General features: G+C 55.9%; 5 protein-coding genes across 5 annotated transcripts; 2 read left to right on the top strand and 3 right to left on the bottom strand.

The window, feature by feature from the left end:
• Nucleotides 1-1762: 1762 nt before the first annotated feature.
• Nucleotides 1763-2612, bottom strand: IWZ02DRAFT_167705 (uncharacterized protein). Its single transcript, XM_066762152.1, has one exon. The coding sequence runs from the start codon at nucleotides 2368-2370 to the stop codon at nucleotides 1876-1878; it is 495 nt and encodes a 164-aa protein (XP_066617377.1). The 5' UTR covers nucleotides 2371-2612; the 3' UTR covers nucleotides 1763-1875.
• Nucleotides 2613-3009: 397 nt separating this feature from the next.
• IWZ02DRAFT_495461 (uncharacterized protein) lies at nucleotides 3010-4545 on the top strand (the record flags this gene model as incomplete). Its single annotated transcript, XM_066770143.1, has 1 exon — nucleotides 3010-4545. One exon carries the CDS (start codon nucleotides 3010-3012, stop codon nucleotides 4543-4545), a length of 1536 nt encoding a protein of 511 aa, XP_066617376.1.
• Nucleotides 4546-4731: 186 nt separating this feature from the next.
• On the top strand, nucleotides 4732-5775 carry IWZ02DRAFT_167694 (uncharacterized protein). Its single transcript, XM_066762151.1, has 2 exons — nucleotides 4732-5628; nucleotides 5688-5775. The coding sequence occupies exon 1, from the start codon at nucleotides 4918-4920 to the stop codon at nucleotides 5533-5535; it is 618 nt and encodes a 205-aa protein (XP_066617375.1). The 5' UTR covers nucleotides 4732-4917; the 3' UTR covers nucleotides 5536-5628; nucleotides 5688-5775.
• Nucleotides 5776-7704: 1929 nt separating this feature from the next.
• Nucleotides 7705-8628, bottom strand: IWZ02DRAFT_167669 (uncharacterized protein). The gene has a single exon (XM_066762150.1). It carries the CDS (start codon nucleotides 8391-8393, stop codon nucleotides 7740-7742), a length of 654 nt encoding a protein of 217 aa, XP_066617374.1. The 5' UTR covers nucleotides 8394-8628; the 3' UTR covers nucleotides 7705-7739.
• Nucleotides 8629-8863: 235 nt separating this feature from the next.
• Nucleotides 8864-11271, bottom strand: IWZ02DRAFT_472636 (putative alpha-L-fucosidase; the record flags this gene model as incomplete). Its single annotated transcript, XM_066768969.1, has 2 exons — nucleotides 8864-11128; nucleotides 11176-11271. The coding sequence occupies 2 exons, from the start codon at nucleotides 11269-11271 to the stop codon at nucleotides 8864-8866; spliced, it is 2361 nt and encodes a 786-aa protein (XP_066617373.1).
• Nucleotides 11272-12410: the final 1139 nt, after the last annotated feature.

Raw genomic sequence — 12410 nt, 5'->3', positions numbered from 1 at the left:
TTGCCTTTTTTTCCTGTCATGCCGTCTGTCTTCCTTCGTCCTGCAACTACCACACTACCTCCCGACCTTACTACCTCAATCCAGCAGCTCCTCATTACTGCCACACAAACAGACAGTCTACATCCATCGACACATTCCTTTCCACACCTCTTGGTGTACGGTAATGTAGTAATTCAGTTGAACGGCTCACAGTGCCCGTTTACGAGTCACCGATGAACGAAAGGTGGTGGGTGGTCAAAAGGGTGAACGGTTGAAACTAAGCATTGGTTAGGCAGGTAGGCTTGCGTGTGTGGTGCCCGGCAGCCCGTCTACCGTACTCGCACAATCGGTCGGTAGCGTTGCTTCGGTCGCTTGAGACGTCTGCTTTGCATACAGTGCGGCATGCCCCCTATGCGCGCAGGCGCTACGTCTAGCATGCACTCATTCATTCACGATGCGTCTGCAAACCCCCCCCCCCCCCCCCCCCCCCCCGTCCCCTTTTCTCCCTCGGTCCCCCGTTTCCCACTCACCAGCGACTACGTGTTCCTTTTGCCGTCCTCTGCTCCTTCGCTCTCTCTCTCTCTCTCTCTCTCTCTCTCTCTCTCCCCCCTCTCCCTTGTCTGCCTTTGTGCTTGGGGTTTTCTCAACTTGATTGCGTACCTGATTCATGGTCTCCTCGTTTCTGGTGGTGTCGGTCTGTCTGTCGGTGTAGATGCTCTTGCGGAGGTGCTGCTGGGGAGCGAGGGAGAATAGTGAGGAGGGATAGGAGGGATGGATGGATGGGGAGTGGAGTGGGAGTAGATCCAAGGAGACGGAGATGCAGTTTACGCACAGTCGAGTCGAGAACCCGGGACGGCGCTGCATCGATCGCTCGACGAGCGATCCAGAGTACCTAGCAAATGGAAAACGGCTTTTGCCACGGTGACTACGCGCATCTTGGTAGTCCGAGTGAAGGCGCAATGCGAGATCTGTTCTTGTCGAGATGGTGCCATGTTGAGATGTTCTTTGGTTGTGGAAGGAAAAGTGTGATTGTTGTGGTTCAAGTTTCTGTGCCTTGGGAATCTGCAGTCACGATTGCTCTGTGACAGTCTTTCGAATTGCAATCACCTGGCACCTTTTCTCGTGCAGCTGCAGACGATTGGTAGGTGGCTGATGTTGCCGGGGTCACGGGCATCTGGTCCTGTGGTTCAACTGCTCGTTCTACGGTCGAAAAGACGGCGAGCAGAGTGGACGGAGAAGCGGCCGGTCCCACACTGCTCTTGGCTCGTTTGTCTCGGACCGTTTTGTTGTCGTGTGCAGTAAACCTGTCTAGTGCAATGCGTGCGATTCACAGCTCCACCTCAGCGCTCAAGTGAGACATGCTTGGCTCCGCTGCTTCTGATCTCCACTGTCCCGACCCTGGGCTACCTAGAACGCTCCAGCTGGTCTACAAGACGATGAAATTCGACGTGACGCCCGCCAAGGCGTCTGTACTGGCCTTTTCGACGGCCTTTTCGCAGTCACTCCACGACTCTGCCTTTGGCCGGCGGCGCGCAAGCGATGCAAAGTTGTCCCTTGACACTTCTCGCGCAGTCGCTGGCTTACAGCCTGCGCATGGCGACTCGGCTGCGTTGAAGGAATTCTTATCACGCTGTGGCGGTGCTCATCAGGGCGTCGCACACTGCCGTTGAGCTCGGGAGATCCAGGTCTGGCCGAAGCAACCCCCAAACGGCATCTCTCAGCAGAAATGAGGGATTCGCTCGGCTAGGTCCACGCCGTCTCATCTCATCACAGCGTTCGCGCGGTGCAGCAGACGCAGCAGCTCACAATGGCGGCCTCTACACTTGCAGCGTGGGTGTCGATCGAGACATGGCCGCGGGCGGAAATGTGCCCCTCGGGGCAGAACAGGCAAGTGTTTCAAAGGCTGAGGGCTCGGTTTCGCATCTGAGCCGGACGGCACTCTATCTGAATTTGGACGCTGCGATGCGATGCGAGCGGGCAGTCTCTGGCAGGCAGCATCGCAATGGTCGCGTCGTCCGTCTGCGATGAATCCGCGCCATGCCGGTGGCGCCAGTCGGGCCACAGTCGGGGCCTGGCGCGAAGTGGCAGCCAGCTTGGTCCATCGGAGAGCAAACATCGGCGGGCAGGCGCCGGGCGTAAGCAAATGCAACGGGCTTGCTCATGCCAGGCTTGTGCGTGCGGCATGGCGATTTTGCGCGGCATGAGTGAGGTCAAAAGTGCAACGTACCGGCGAGTCGAGGCGGTGGCACAAGGCAATCGTGGGCGGCTAATGGCGTGGGGCGGAGCAAGACGGCCATGACAATCGGACAGACAGGGCCTGGTCCAAGGAAGCGCGAGGAGCAGAACGAGCCGTGATGATGGTCGTGTTAAGCCAAGGCCATCATCCATCATGCGTGCGTGTACTGGAGGCGATGATCTGGGGAGGGGAGAACAGAGGGCAGGGGAGAACAGAAGGCCGCGGCGTGTCAGTCGGAAATAGTCGACGGAGGAATGAATAATGAGCGAGTGAGCATCACGACGACCAGACCAGCAGTCGAGCCCAAGTTGTGTTGGTGTGGGCGGGATGAGATCCTGGCGCAGACCGACTGAGGTGGACTGGATCTAATCTACCTAGGGGCCTTGACGTAAGCTGGGGAGAGAGAGAGAGAGAGAGAGGGAGAGAGAGAGAGAGCAGAACAGAGAGAGCAGCAACCCTGAATCCTGAATCTCAAGCGAACAGCACAACCCCAGCTCGCCACCACCACCACCACCACCAACAACAACCACAACCCAACTCGTCCACCCATCCAACACCACTCCACACACACCATACCCTCCAATCGCTGCGCATTGCCTGCATCGCACGTTCGCTGCCTCGCCGCGTCGCCCGAGCCCGCTGCCTGTTCTCTTCTTCTGCTGGACGCGTCGCGTCAGGTGTGTCGTCGGCTTGGCATTCACCTCCTACCAGGACCAACACAGCCCGCCACCTGACACGCTTGACAACCCTCGACTTCACTTCGCTCTGCCTGCATCAATTTCGCCCATGCCGCCATGACCTTCCATCAAAACTCCCTGCTCACCTACTTCCATTCCAACCAACACCCTCCCCCCATGCAACCTGCCTCTCCGGAACTTCCGCTGCCCCAGCATTCCTCGCAAGACGTCAACATGTCTCAGCAGCCTGACGACACCTCGCCCAAGCCCAGGGCGTGGTCCATCCAGAGTGCCACCACCGACGGCACCGACGGCAGCCGACCTATGAAATCTCAACCTGGCAAGCGCGCAAAGCACTCGTGGGAGTATGTTGTTGTTGATCCCGCCGAGGATGAGGCTCCGCCATCGAACGCCAGCAGGCTTGAAAAGGAACTCTACAGCTCCTTCACCACCAACTTTCTCGGCCCTCGAGCCCGTCGCACTCGTGCCGGCGCCGGCTCGAGCCAGCCCTTTCACTACAAGGACGGCTCCGAATCGTCCAACACCAACACGGCCTCGGAGAGCGCCTTTTCATCAAACAGATCAAACTCTGCCATGTCGCCGGCCAGCTCGCCCGCGCCGCCCGCGGGCCCTGCAGCAGCTTCTCGCAAGAGAAAAGATTCTGTAGCCCCGGCTGCCGATGTCGCGCCCCCGCGCAAAAAGTCCAGAGGTCCAGAGAACGGTGCCATCAAAATCAGGCAGCCATTCGCATCAAGCCATTCGGATGCACCCTCCCGCCCCGCAAACCGCTCACCATCACCACCCCAGCCAAAATCATTCACTGCCGACTTCGTTTTTCCGATGAATGGAGATGGCGATGCCCCTCGTCACGTTACCTCCAAAGACCAGCCCGCTGTCCGCAAGTCTGCAGCTTCTGACGACACCGGCCGCAAGGGCCCCAAGCAACCCAAAAAGATTGATTCCAAGCCATCACCAGCGCTTGGGCATCACAGCGAGCCTCCGGACAAGCGAAAGAGAGATGCCTCGCCGTTGAGCCAGGATAGAGACGTGCCCAAGTCTAAAAAAGCCAAGACCGGCCCCGCCGGTGCCGCAAAGCCGCACCCCAAACCGGCGTCGCAGCAGCAACAGCAACAACATGCGCAAAAGCGCGACTCGCTGCTCGAAGAAAACTTCCATGCCCACAACAAGCAACCGCACCAACGTCAGGCCCTGCAGCTGTCCAACCAACAAAACTCGGGCTCCTCCGCCGCCACCACCGGCAAGCAATGGAAGAAGCACGCGCAGTCGTACTATCCGCGCTCGCCCACGCGCGCGGAGCTTGCTGAGCAGCTCGAGGAAATCACTCACCGCGGCATCGCAGGCGGGCCGTGCAACTACAACTCGTGGACCGAGTACCGCGCGGCGTGCGCCGCCGAGGCCGCGTGGCAGGAGCGCGACCAGCAAGTCGTTGAGCACATGCTCGACAATCCCCACGTCGTCTCGGTGCTCAAGCGCCTGCGCGAGCTGGATCACGAGATTGAGGCCGAGCGCAGCGCCAGCATGGCGGCTGCCAAGACGACGGTGGCTAAGGGCGGTGGGAAGGGCAGAGGAGGCGGCAAGAAGAAGAGTGCAGCCGACGGTGGTGTCGCGGCAGCCGGCATCGGAAATAGATGAAGACATGGAGAAAGAGTTGGCTGTGTGACGGACGGAGCTTGGAGGAATTGGGCGGGGGAAATCTCTGGAAGAAAAGAGGGCTTGGTTTGGTGGTGGTGGTGGTGTTGAGACATGACCGCGTCGTCGATCGACCTGTGATCGTCTCGCGCCACCGCAGCAGTGTTGGAGACGGAAGTTTGCAAGCAGGCAGGCACCACTTCAGCGCCAGCAGGCTGCTTGGGAGCAGCCGAACCGCACGCGCGACGAGACGACTTACACCATTCCGACGTGGCACCTTCCTTCGCTTACCTACACATCCTCTTCCATTCACATTAACACGGCCCAATATAGCCCGCCCGGCCTGGCCTGGCCCGTCGGGAGCATTCGACCTACATGACGACACATGTAGCTGGCCAGTGGGCTCCATCACATCATCACGAAAAAGCAAAATCACTCGCAAAAAAAGAAACAGAAAAGCGTCGTACATACCTTTTTCCCATCATATCAACGCTTCTCTTCAGCGCAAGACAAATCTTGCGCCAAAACGACGCTTTCCTGGCCCAACAGAAATCTTCCAAAAACGAAAGGGAGAGTGAAAGAAGAAGACATCCAGACCATGGGGCCACTGTCGCCGCCGTCGCCGCTGCTGCTTCTTTACTCTCAACAATAAGCAAGCAAACGGAAGAAAGAAAGGAAGAAATCTCGTCTTGGCGAACCATCGCATCGGATCCCATCGATTTGGTTCGGTATCCTGCCGCTTTCCCCATCCTATCTCATCCTATTCCATCCTATCCGGTATCAGGTTTTCCTTTTGGCGTTGTTTGTGTGTTTTTCTGGGTATTAGAACCGGTTTTTGGGCTGGTTGTGCGTGCGTTTTTTCTTACCTCTTTCTTATTACGACGAGCGAGCGTTAGTTGGATGGATGGATGGTTGGTTGAGATTGTAGCGGCAGCGCATTGGCGGCGGTGGAGGAGGAGGAAGATGGCAGAGACGGACTGGATGATTGATTGATTGCGTATGACGATGGCGGCGTCTGATGATGTGGACATGGACGGTCGCGTGAGTGGGTGGACACGGAATTGAAGATTGAAGCGTGCGTGGTTTGTTTCCTTTCTATGGAGGGAGAGTGGTTTGGTTGTTTCCTTCTTCTTCTTTTCTTTTTCTCCCTTCTTCTTTTCCTATTTCTCCATGCGCGGAAGAAGAAGAAGGGAGCAAAGAGGAACAAAAAATGGCGGTTGTTGGATAGGACAGGACAGGACAGTAAGACAAAATATCCATCTTCTCTTTGTTTTTTCGTTTTATTTTCCTCTCTTGTTTCCCCCCTCTCTCCTATCTACCTATCTATGTTGTCTGTACATTAGAGCGAGCGAGTGAGCGAGCGAACGGTCGGTCGGTAGGTCGGTCGGTCGATCGAGCAAAGCAAACGAGAGAATGCTTGAAGGAAGCGGAGGCAGGCAAAAAGAAAGCGAGGAAAGGAAAGTAGGCAGGCAGGCAGGCAGTAGTAGGCAGATTGAGACTGAGACTGAGATTGCTTTAGACTTGGGAAATCAAAATCGAAATGGAATGGGATTGCAAATCTCACGTTGATTCTTTGCTTTGAGTCGTCGTTCTCCTTTTGTTTTCTCGCAAGTTTACTCTTCGTCGAGCTAACAAGGAAGTGCTATGATGATGATGATGACGATGATGAAGAAGTAGCTGCTAGCTGCCGGCTCCTTCAAAACAGGCAGGCAGATTACCTAGTCGATATAATATGCGATTGGAATGTTTACTGTGGAAGTTACACTGCGGCCTCGATGGCGCAGTGAGTAGGGTAAGATAGGTACCATACAAGCAAGTCAGTAGATCAATGATAGGAGAACTGCAGAAAGGCAACGTTTTTCCCTTCGTATGTGTACCTGACAGATACTTTGGCCAGGCTCCCTGACGCTGCGGTGGCGGCGGGTTGGCTTTGATTATGGGATATTGAGAGCTTGATTTTGCGGCGGGTGGGGATATAATGTGGGTAGTGAGTGAGTGGACCTTCGGGAGACGCTGGAGTGTTGAGAACATGTATAGGGATGATGAGGGTGACGGCGGACTTAGGTAGAGCCTCCCTAATTAGTTGACCACGATTTGAACATCTGAACTCCGCGATACATGTACGGTATGGTATATCCCTTCTCTCCCCCTTCTCCCTCTCACTCCCGTCTCGTCTCTCCCCCTTCCCCTCCCCCTCCCCTGCCTCATCCATCATCCTCCAGTCCAGTCCAGTCCAGCCCAACACCTACCCCGCACATGACAACCTCTCCTCCCTCTCCACGCAGCCAGCCAAACAGCCATCCACGGCGCAGACCCCACAAACACGAGCAGTAGTTCGACCGACGGACGGACGGACGAGCAACTTACTACTTTACCTTACCTTACCTTACCTACACACTCACAAACCTTCGTATCTCTCCCTTCGTGTTCGCATTCTGACTGGCCCCCATCCTGTCCGAGCACTTGGCTGGGTGGCCAACTTACAGTAAAGCAACTGATCAGAAGCGCACTTTCGCCGTAGTTGTCTACATGTGTTGTGTTGTGTGACCGGCGCCGGTGGCACTGCCGTCGCGGCAAAGCTTGTGTGTACCTCGCGCATGTCGCATCGCATTGCGTGGGAGCGTGGGTGGGTTGTTTGGTGGTTTGGTGAGTGTTTTTTTTAAATGAAAGACTTGTGTGGTTTGTCTTTTGCTGCGTCATTTTTCTTTTTCTTTTCCTACTTGTTGAGTCTCTTTCTCTTTTTCGATGTTCTCTTTTCTCTTTCGCGCTTTGGGGGTGATGCGTGCGTGCGTGGATGGGCGTCTACATTATAGCCAGGCATGATGTTTTGAGCGCATGGTAAGAACCGTAGCCAGTGAAAACAAACAGCGCGATTGTTGTTGCCTCCCTCCGTGTTAACGCTGCCTTCTTTCGCACATCCAGTCTGTCGTAGACATCGACAGCGATGAACCCGTCTGTCCTGTCCGTTGCACCCAACCTAAGGCTGCAGCACCGCCGCCGTGACGCAGCAGGCAGGCGAACAAGGCAGACACATGGACTGGAGTTAGTTTTGTTTGCTTCAATGACGCTTGGCGGCGCTTCTGTTGCCTCACAGAGTACATGTACTGAAAGCGCGCAAACAAACTAGCAAACAAACAACACGCACCTTGTTTGTCAGAAACCATCCAATCCGTATCGCAGCGCAGCCCATAAAGCATTCAGACCAACAAGCGCGCGCAGGCTCCATCCAATACGAAGGAGCCGCGCAGAACCTCAACCAGCCACACCAAACGAGCAAGCAAGCCGGGCGTGTCCCACAGCAGCATCAGCGCCGCGGCGCAAAAACATGTACTGAGCAGTACAGTACGTGTGCAACCAATATGCGTATAAACTCTATCTGGCTGACCTGTCTTCGGCAGTTGGTTGGGCTCTCTGGCGTTCGGTTTTGAGTTGGGCCTTGGGTCCTGCATTGGGTGTTGGTGGGTAGCGACGGGACGGGACGGCGAACGGGCGGATGATCGGTTGGTTGGTCGGGTTTCCCGGTTGGCTACGCGCTCGTATGTTCTCAGCAAGTACAAAATAATGCCGCCCGTCTTTTGCGTTTTTTTTTTTTTCCCCATGGAGACGGTATGCGAATGCGAGCGAGCTTGGGCGCTGGGTTGTGTGGAGGCGGCTGTTGAGTCAGAGTCGGAAGCGTTCCTGGGATGCAGACGAGTAAGAGGGGCGTTATCCGTGATGTGGAGCCGTGTTTTGCTGTTTTCTTTCCTGCCTATTCTGGCAGTCCTTTTTACATTTGCCTGTTTCCTGCTGGCTCGGGTCGGATGTGTGGGGTCATTGTGGTGTGGCCGGGCTTGCGGGTGGAGAGGGGACATGGACGGGAGAGCAGTGGCGGGATGAATGGAGGAGAAAGTTGTCGACGATTAGCCGCCAGGAATTCTGGTGCGGAGAAGAGTTTGGAGGAAGAGAATCTGCGGCTGTGAGCATGGAGCGTGATATTCCTGAGTGGGTACGAGGAGGCTTCATGGTTTCCACTGTGGTGCCTCAGGAAGAAACTCACTCCTGAAGCAGACTACAGTGTTTAGGCCCAGCACAAAGGAAAAGCTGGTCCAAGTCTGTTCAGTTCAGCCAGGTATGTTCAAGTTCAAAATGGACCATGGCAAAGAGGGACTTTTGCTGTGTATACAGATAAGGCTATATGATTAGGGCGGTTTTTACAGGCAAAAGACTGCCAGCTCGGCCCCAAATCTTTTGTCAACAGCCACTGCCAATTACCATCATTAAAGCCCAATGTGCAGTACAGGCACGGCAGGCATCTTTGGACACGACACGTACATTACACGACTTACTCGGCATACTCAATCTTCAGCACCCAGCAATACTCACCTTTGCCCGCCATTTCCTGGGGCCAGCCGAAGCTGATGCCGCCGTCGACGCGGCTCCATTTGACCTCAACGTCCTCGGCCAAAACGCTCACGACGTCGCCGTCGTATATGGGCAATGGCGCATGAATCACAACGTCCTGCCCCGCCGTCGGCTCCTCCAAGATCAAAATGTAAAACGCGTCGTTGGTCTGGGTAAAGCGAATTGACTCGCCCTCCTCGGCCTCGATGAACCAGTACGTCGTGTTGAAGATGGCCTCGGCGTGCTTCTTGATCCACACGCCGGCAGCGCGCAGCGCCTGGACCTCGACATCGACAATGGTGCCGTCGGCCTTGGGCCCAACGTCGAGCAAAAAGTTGCCATTCTTGCTCGTCATGTCGACCAGCTTGGTGACGATGGTCGACGCGTTCATGTATTCCGAGTCGGGCGTCGCGCGGTTGTAGCCGTAGCTGTACGGGTCCATGCCCTGGTTGCTCTCCCACTTGCGCGCGCTGACGCTGCTGAACGTGAGGTACTCGGGCGTGTTAAAGTCGCTGCCCTCGGCGATGCCGCACCGGCTGTTGATTGTGATCTGCCGCCCCAGCGCGTTGGCTTCGTTGAACCACTTGGACATGAATCCGGCCGACCCGTTGGCCGCCCCGCAGTCGCACCACATGATTTCCGTCTCGTACTTGTACGCCAGGATCTCTTGCTGCGGCACCATCAGGTCCTCGATGTAGTCGTCGATGGGGAGCCGCCCAGTGTACGGCTCTTCCTTGCCCGTGTACGGATTCCGCGCAATGATGCCGGCCCAGCTGAGCGAGTCGGCTCCTTCGTGAGACGCAAACCCGTACTTGCCGAAGTCTGGATTGTACCATTCCGGGAGAGAAAAGTACGTGCCGCGATGGAGATGGGGCTGGTACTTTTTGGCTGCGTCGAAGACTTCCTTCAACACGTCGCGCTTGGGGCCATAGTTGAGCGAGTTGCGGTTGGTCGTCTTCTCAGTGTCGAAAATGGCAAAGCCGTCGTGGTGCTTCGATGTCAGAACAAAGTACTGGGCCCCTGCGGCGTCGAAGAGGTCGACCCATTCCTTGGGGTCAAACTTGGATCCAGTAAAGTTTTGGAAAAAGTCGTCGTACACAACGTCAGGTCCATATGTGCGCAGTCCATACTCCAGCGCCCCTGACTTGTCCGCAGCAGGGTGGTGCGTGTAGAACCAATACCACTCGGCATAGTTTTCGTATGGAGTGGAGTTGCCCCAGCCCGGCACGGCGTACGGGCCCCAGTGGATGAAGATGCCGTACTTTGCCTTGTCGAACCAGTCTGGAGACTCGTGCAGAGTCAGACTGGAAAGTTCCTCGGTGTAATTCTTGAGGCCAAACTCTAGCGCCGAGAAAGTAAAGGCCGACGTCTCACTGGCGCTCGTCACCTTGACCGTCGCCGTCTCATCCGACACCGAGTCAGCGATGATGGCGACGTCGACTTTCTTTTGATCGCCCGGCGCCAAACGCTTGATCTTGGCCTCCTTCACCGTCTTGACTCCGGGGGCGTCGAGCGATATCGATACCCCAGCGCCAAGGACCCAAGCGGGACCAGCGTTGCCGATTGTGATTTCCACCATCTGAACACTCGTGTCGCCGTCCATCCTCTTTTGCGTGGGCCGCACGTTTTGCACAACCAAGCCAGAAACAATGTTGAGCGACATGGCAAAGACATGGATGCGGCCGTCGGTGGTGTTGGTGGTCGAGGGCAGTTCGATGGCGGTTAGCGTCTTGGCCGGGTTGACGGCTTTGGTCACCTCGTAGATGTGCGTCGTGTTATGGTCCGACTTGTTTTGCATGAAGCGCGTGGGGAAGATCAGTTCGCCCTTGTACATGGTCAGAAACGCCCACCAGGGCTCTGCCCGGACTTCGGTAACCAGGGTGGTGTTGTCGGCGAAGAAAAGGGTGACATTGTTGGCAAGAATGGTTTCCCTGGAATCACTGGCGACGAGGAACTGGACGCTGAAGTACTGGTCTGGAGGAATAGGAATCATTTGGCCTTCGCACACAATGTTGTCATAGATGGTGAGGTTTGATGGCGGAAAGTCATAGTCGGTTCCCGTTTGAGGCGAGGTGAAGGTCCCGGACGTATATCCAGCCAGGTCGGCAACATTGTAGGACTCAAATGCACCGTTGAAGTTTGCATCACCAGGAAAGGCTCCAAAGGCGCGGTTGTTCAGGTATTTGGTGAGGGGCACGCGGACGACCTTGCGGGTTTCAACCAAGTACCTGGCGTCATGGGAGCTGAGCTTACAGTGTCTTTCTCGCCTTGAGTCGATGTTGTTGTTAGCGTAGCCGCGGACAAGACCGCGCTAGTCCAAAGGTAGAGATTGTAGAACCGCGAATACATAGCGCAGCAAGCAACCAGGAATGTTTTGAGTACCCTCATCTCGACGACTGATGATCACTCGTCTTTTACACCTAGCAGACTCCCACTCTTCGAATCAACGTTCGACCGAATGTAACGCGAAGTAGCTACCTCGATAACAAGAATGTCGGCGGAGTGAGAGGCGAGCCGTGTGCGGCAGCGAGGGGCGCAACAGTGCAACCCCTGCGGTGCGTGATGTGTGCCCACGAAGCTTACGTCGTGGGCATTTCCCGTCGTTTCTAGCGGCGGCAAAAGAGCTCGTGATGTGAGTTTTTGGCGGCGCTGCGGGGAGAGAGGAGCATATAGGCGCAGCCCCTCATGACGCGCAGTGGCTGGCGAGCAAAATAAGGACGAGGAGAGGAGGAGGCATTAGACTCCACCAGGATGCTACATGACGACGCTGATCGATGCTGTTGAGGACGGGAGTAAGAATGGTGGGCGCGTTGAGCAGTGTGAAAATGGCTTCGTAGCCGTCCCAGCCTGCCAGTTATGTGTAAGCAGGTGTGTAACGATTGGAGGGATGCCCAGATTGTTACATGTCAAGTGCTGATGAAGTATTAGTCATGGTTGCTGTGGACAGCATGGGGCACGTGCGATGGAATCCCTGCGGGACCGCGGCCTCTTGCGTACTGACTGTTTTTTTTTTGTCTTGCTCTCCTCGTCTCGAACGTCTTGACAGCACGGCATCAAGCATGCGGTCTTCTCTGCAGTTTGCCGACCACAAGACCGAGCCGGTAGGGATGGTTGTTGACTGGAGAGCGCACCAAAGCTAGATGGGGACCATGGAAAAAGTATGATGGTGCCGGCCGTTGCCAAGCTGGATTACATACGCCGCAGCGTAAGGTAACGTTACAGCGAATGCAGCAAGCGTAACCGACAGGCGCTACACCATTCCAGTCCAGTCGGTCGGTCGCCAGCACGGCGGCTAGCTACCTATTTGGGCTACCTAAGCGAGCGGTCTGCCACGCCAGACTCCGCTGCTCTCTTCTTCTTTCGTCCCGCTCCACCTGCACTGCCATCCGTTTCAAGGCGCCTAGTCGTCCACATCACCAGTTTCTCGCCAGTCTTCTTTCCCCTGATGTTGCCAATTGCCAACCGCTTCGCCATTGTTTTTCCTCTGG

Source organism: Phyllosticta citriasiana (genome assembly GCF_038021145.1).
Source record: "Phyllosticta citriasiana strain CBS 120426 chromosome Unknown IWZ02scaffold_28, whole genome shotgun sequence".
NCBI classification, from domain to species: Eukaryota; Fungi; Ascomycota; class Dothideomycetes; order Botryosphaeriales; family Phyllostictaceae; genus Phyllosticta; species Phyllosticta citriasiana.
The sequence above is the reverse complement of the archived record's forward strand: the minus strand, read 5'-3'. Positions and strand labels throughout refer to the sequence as shown.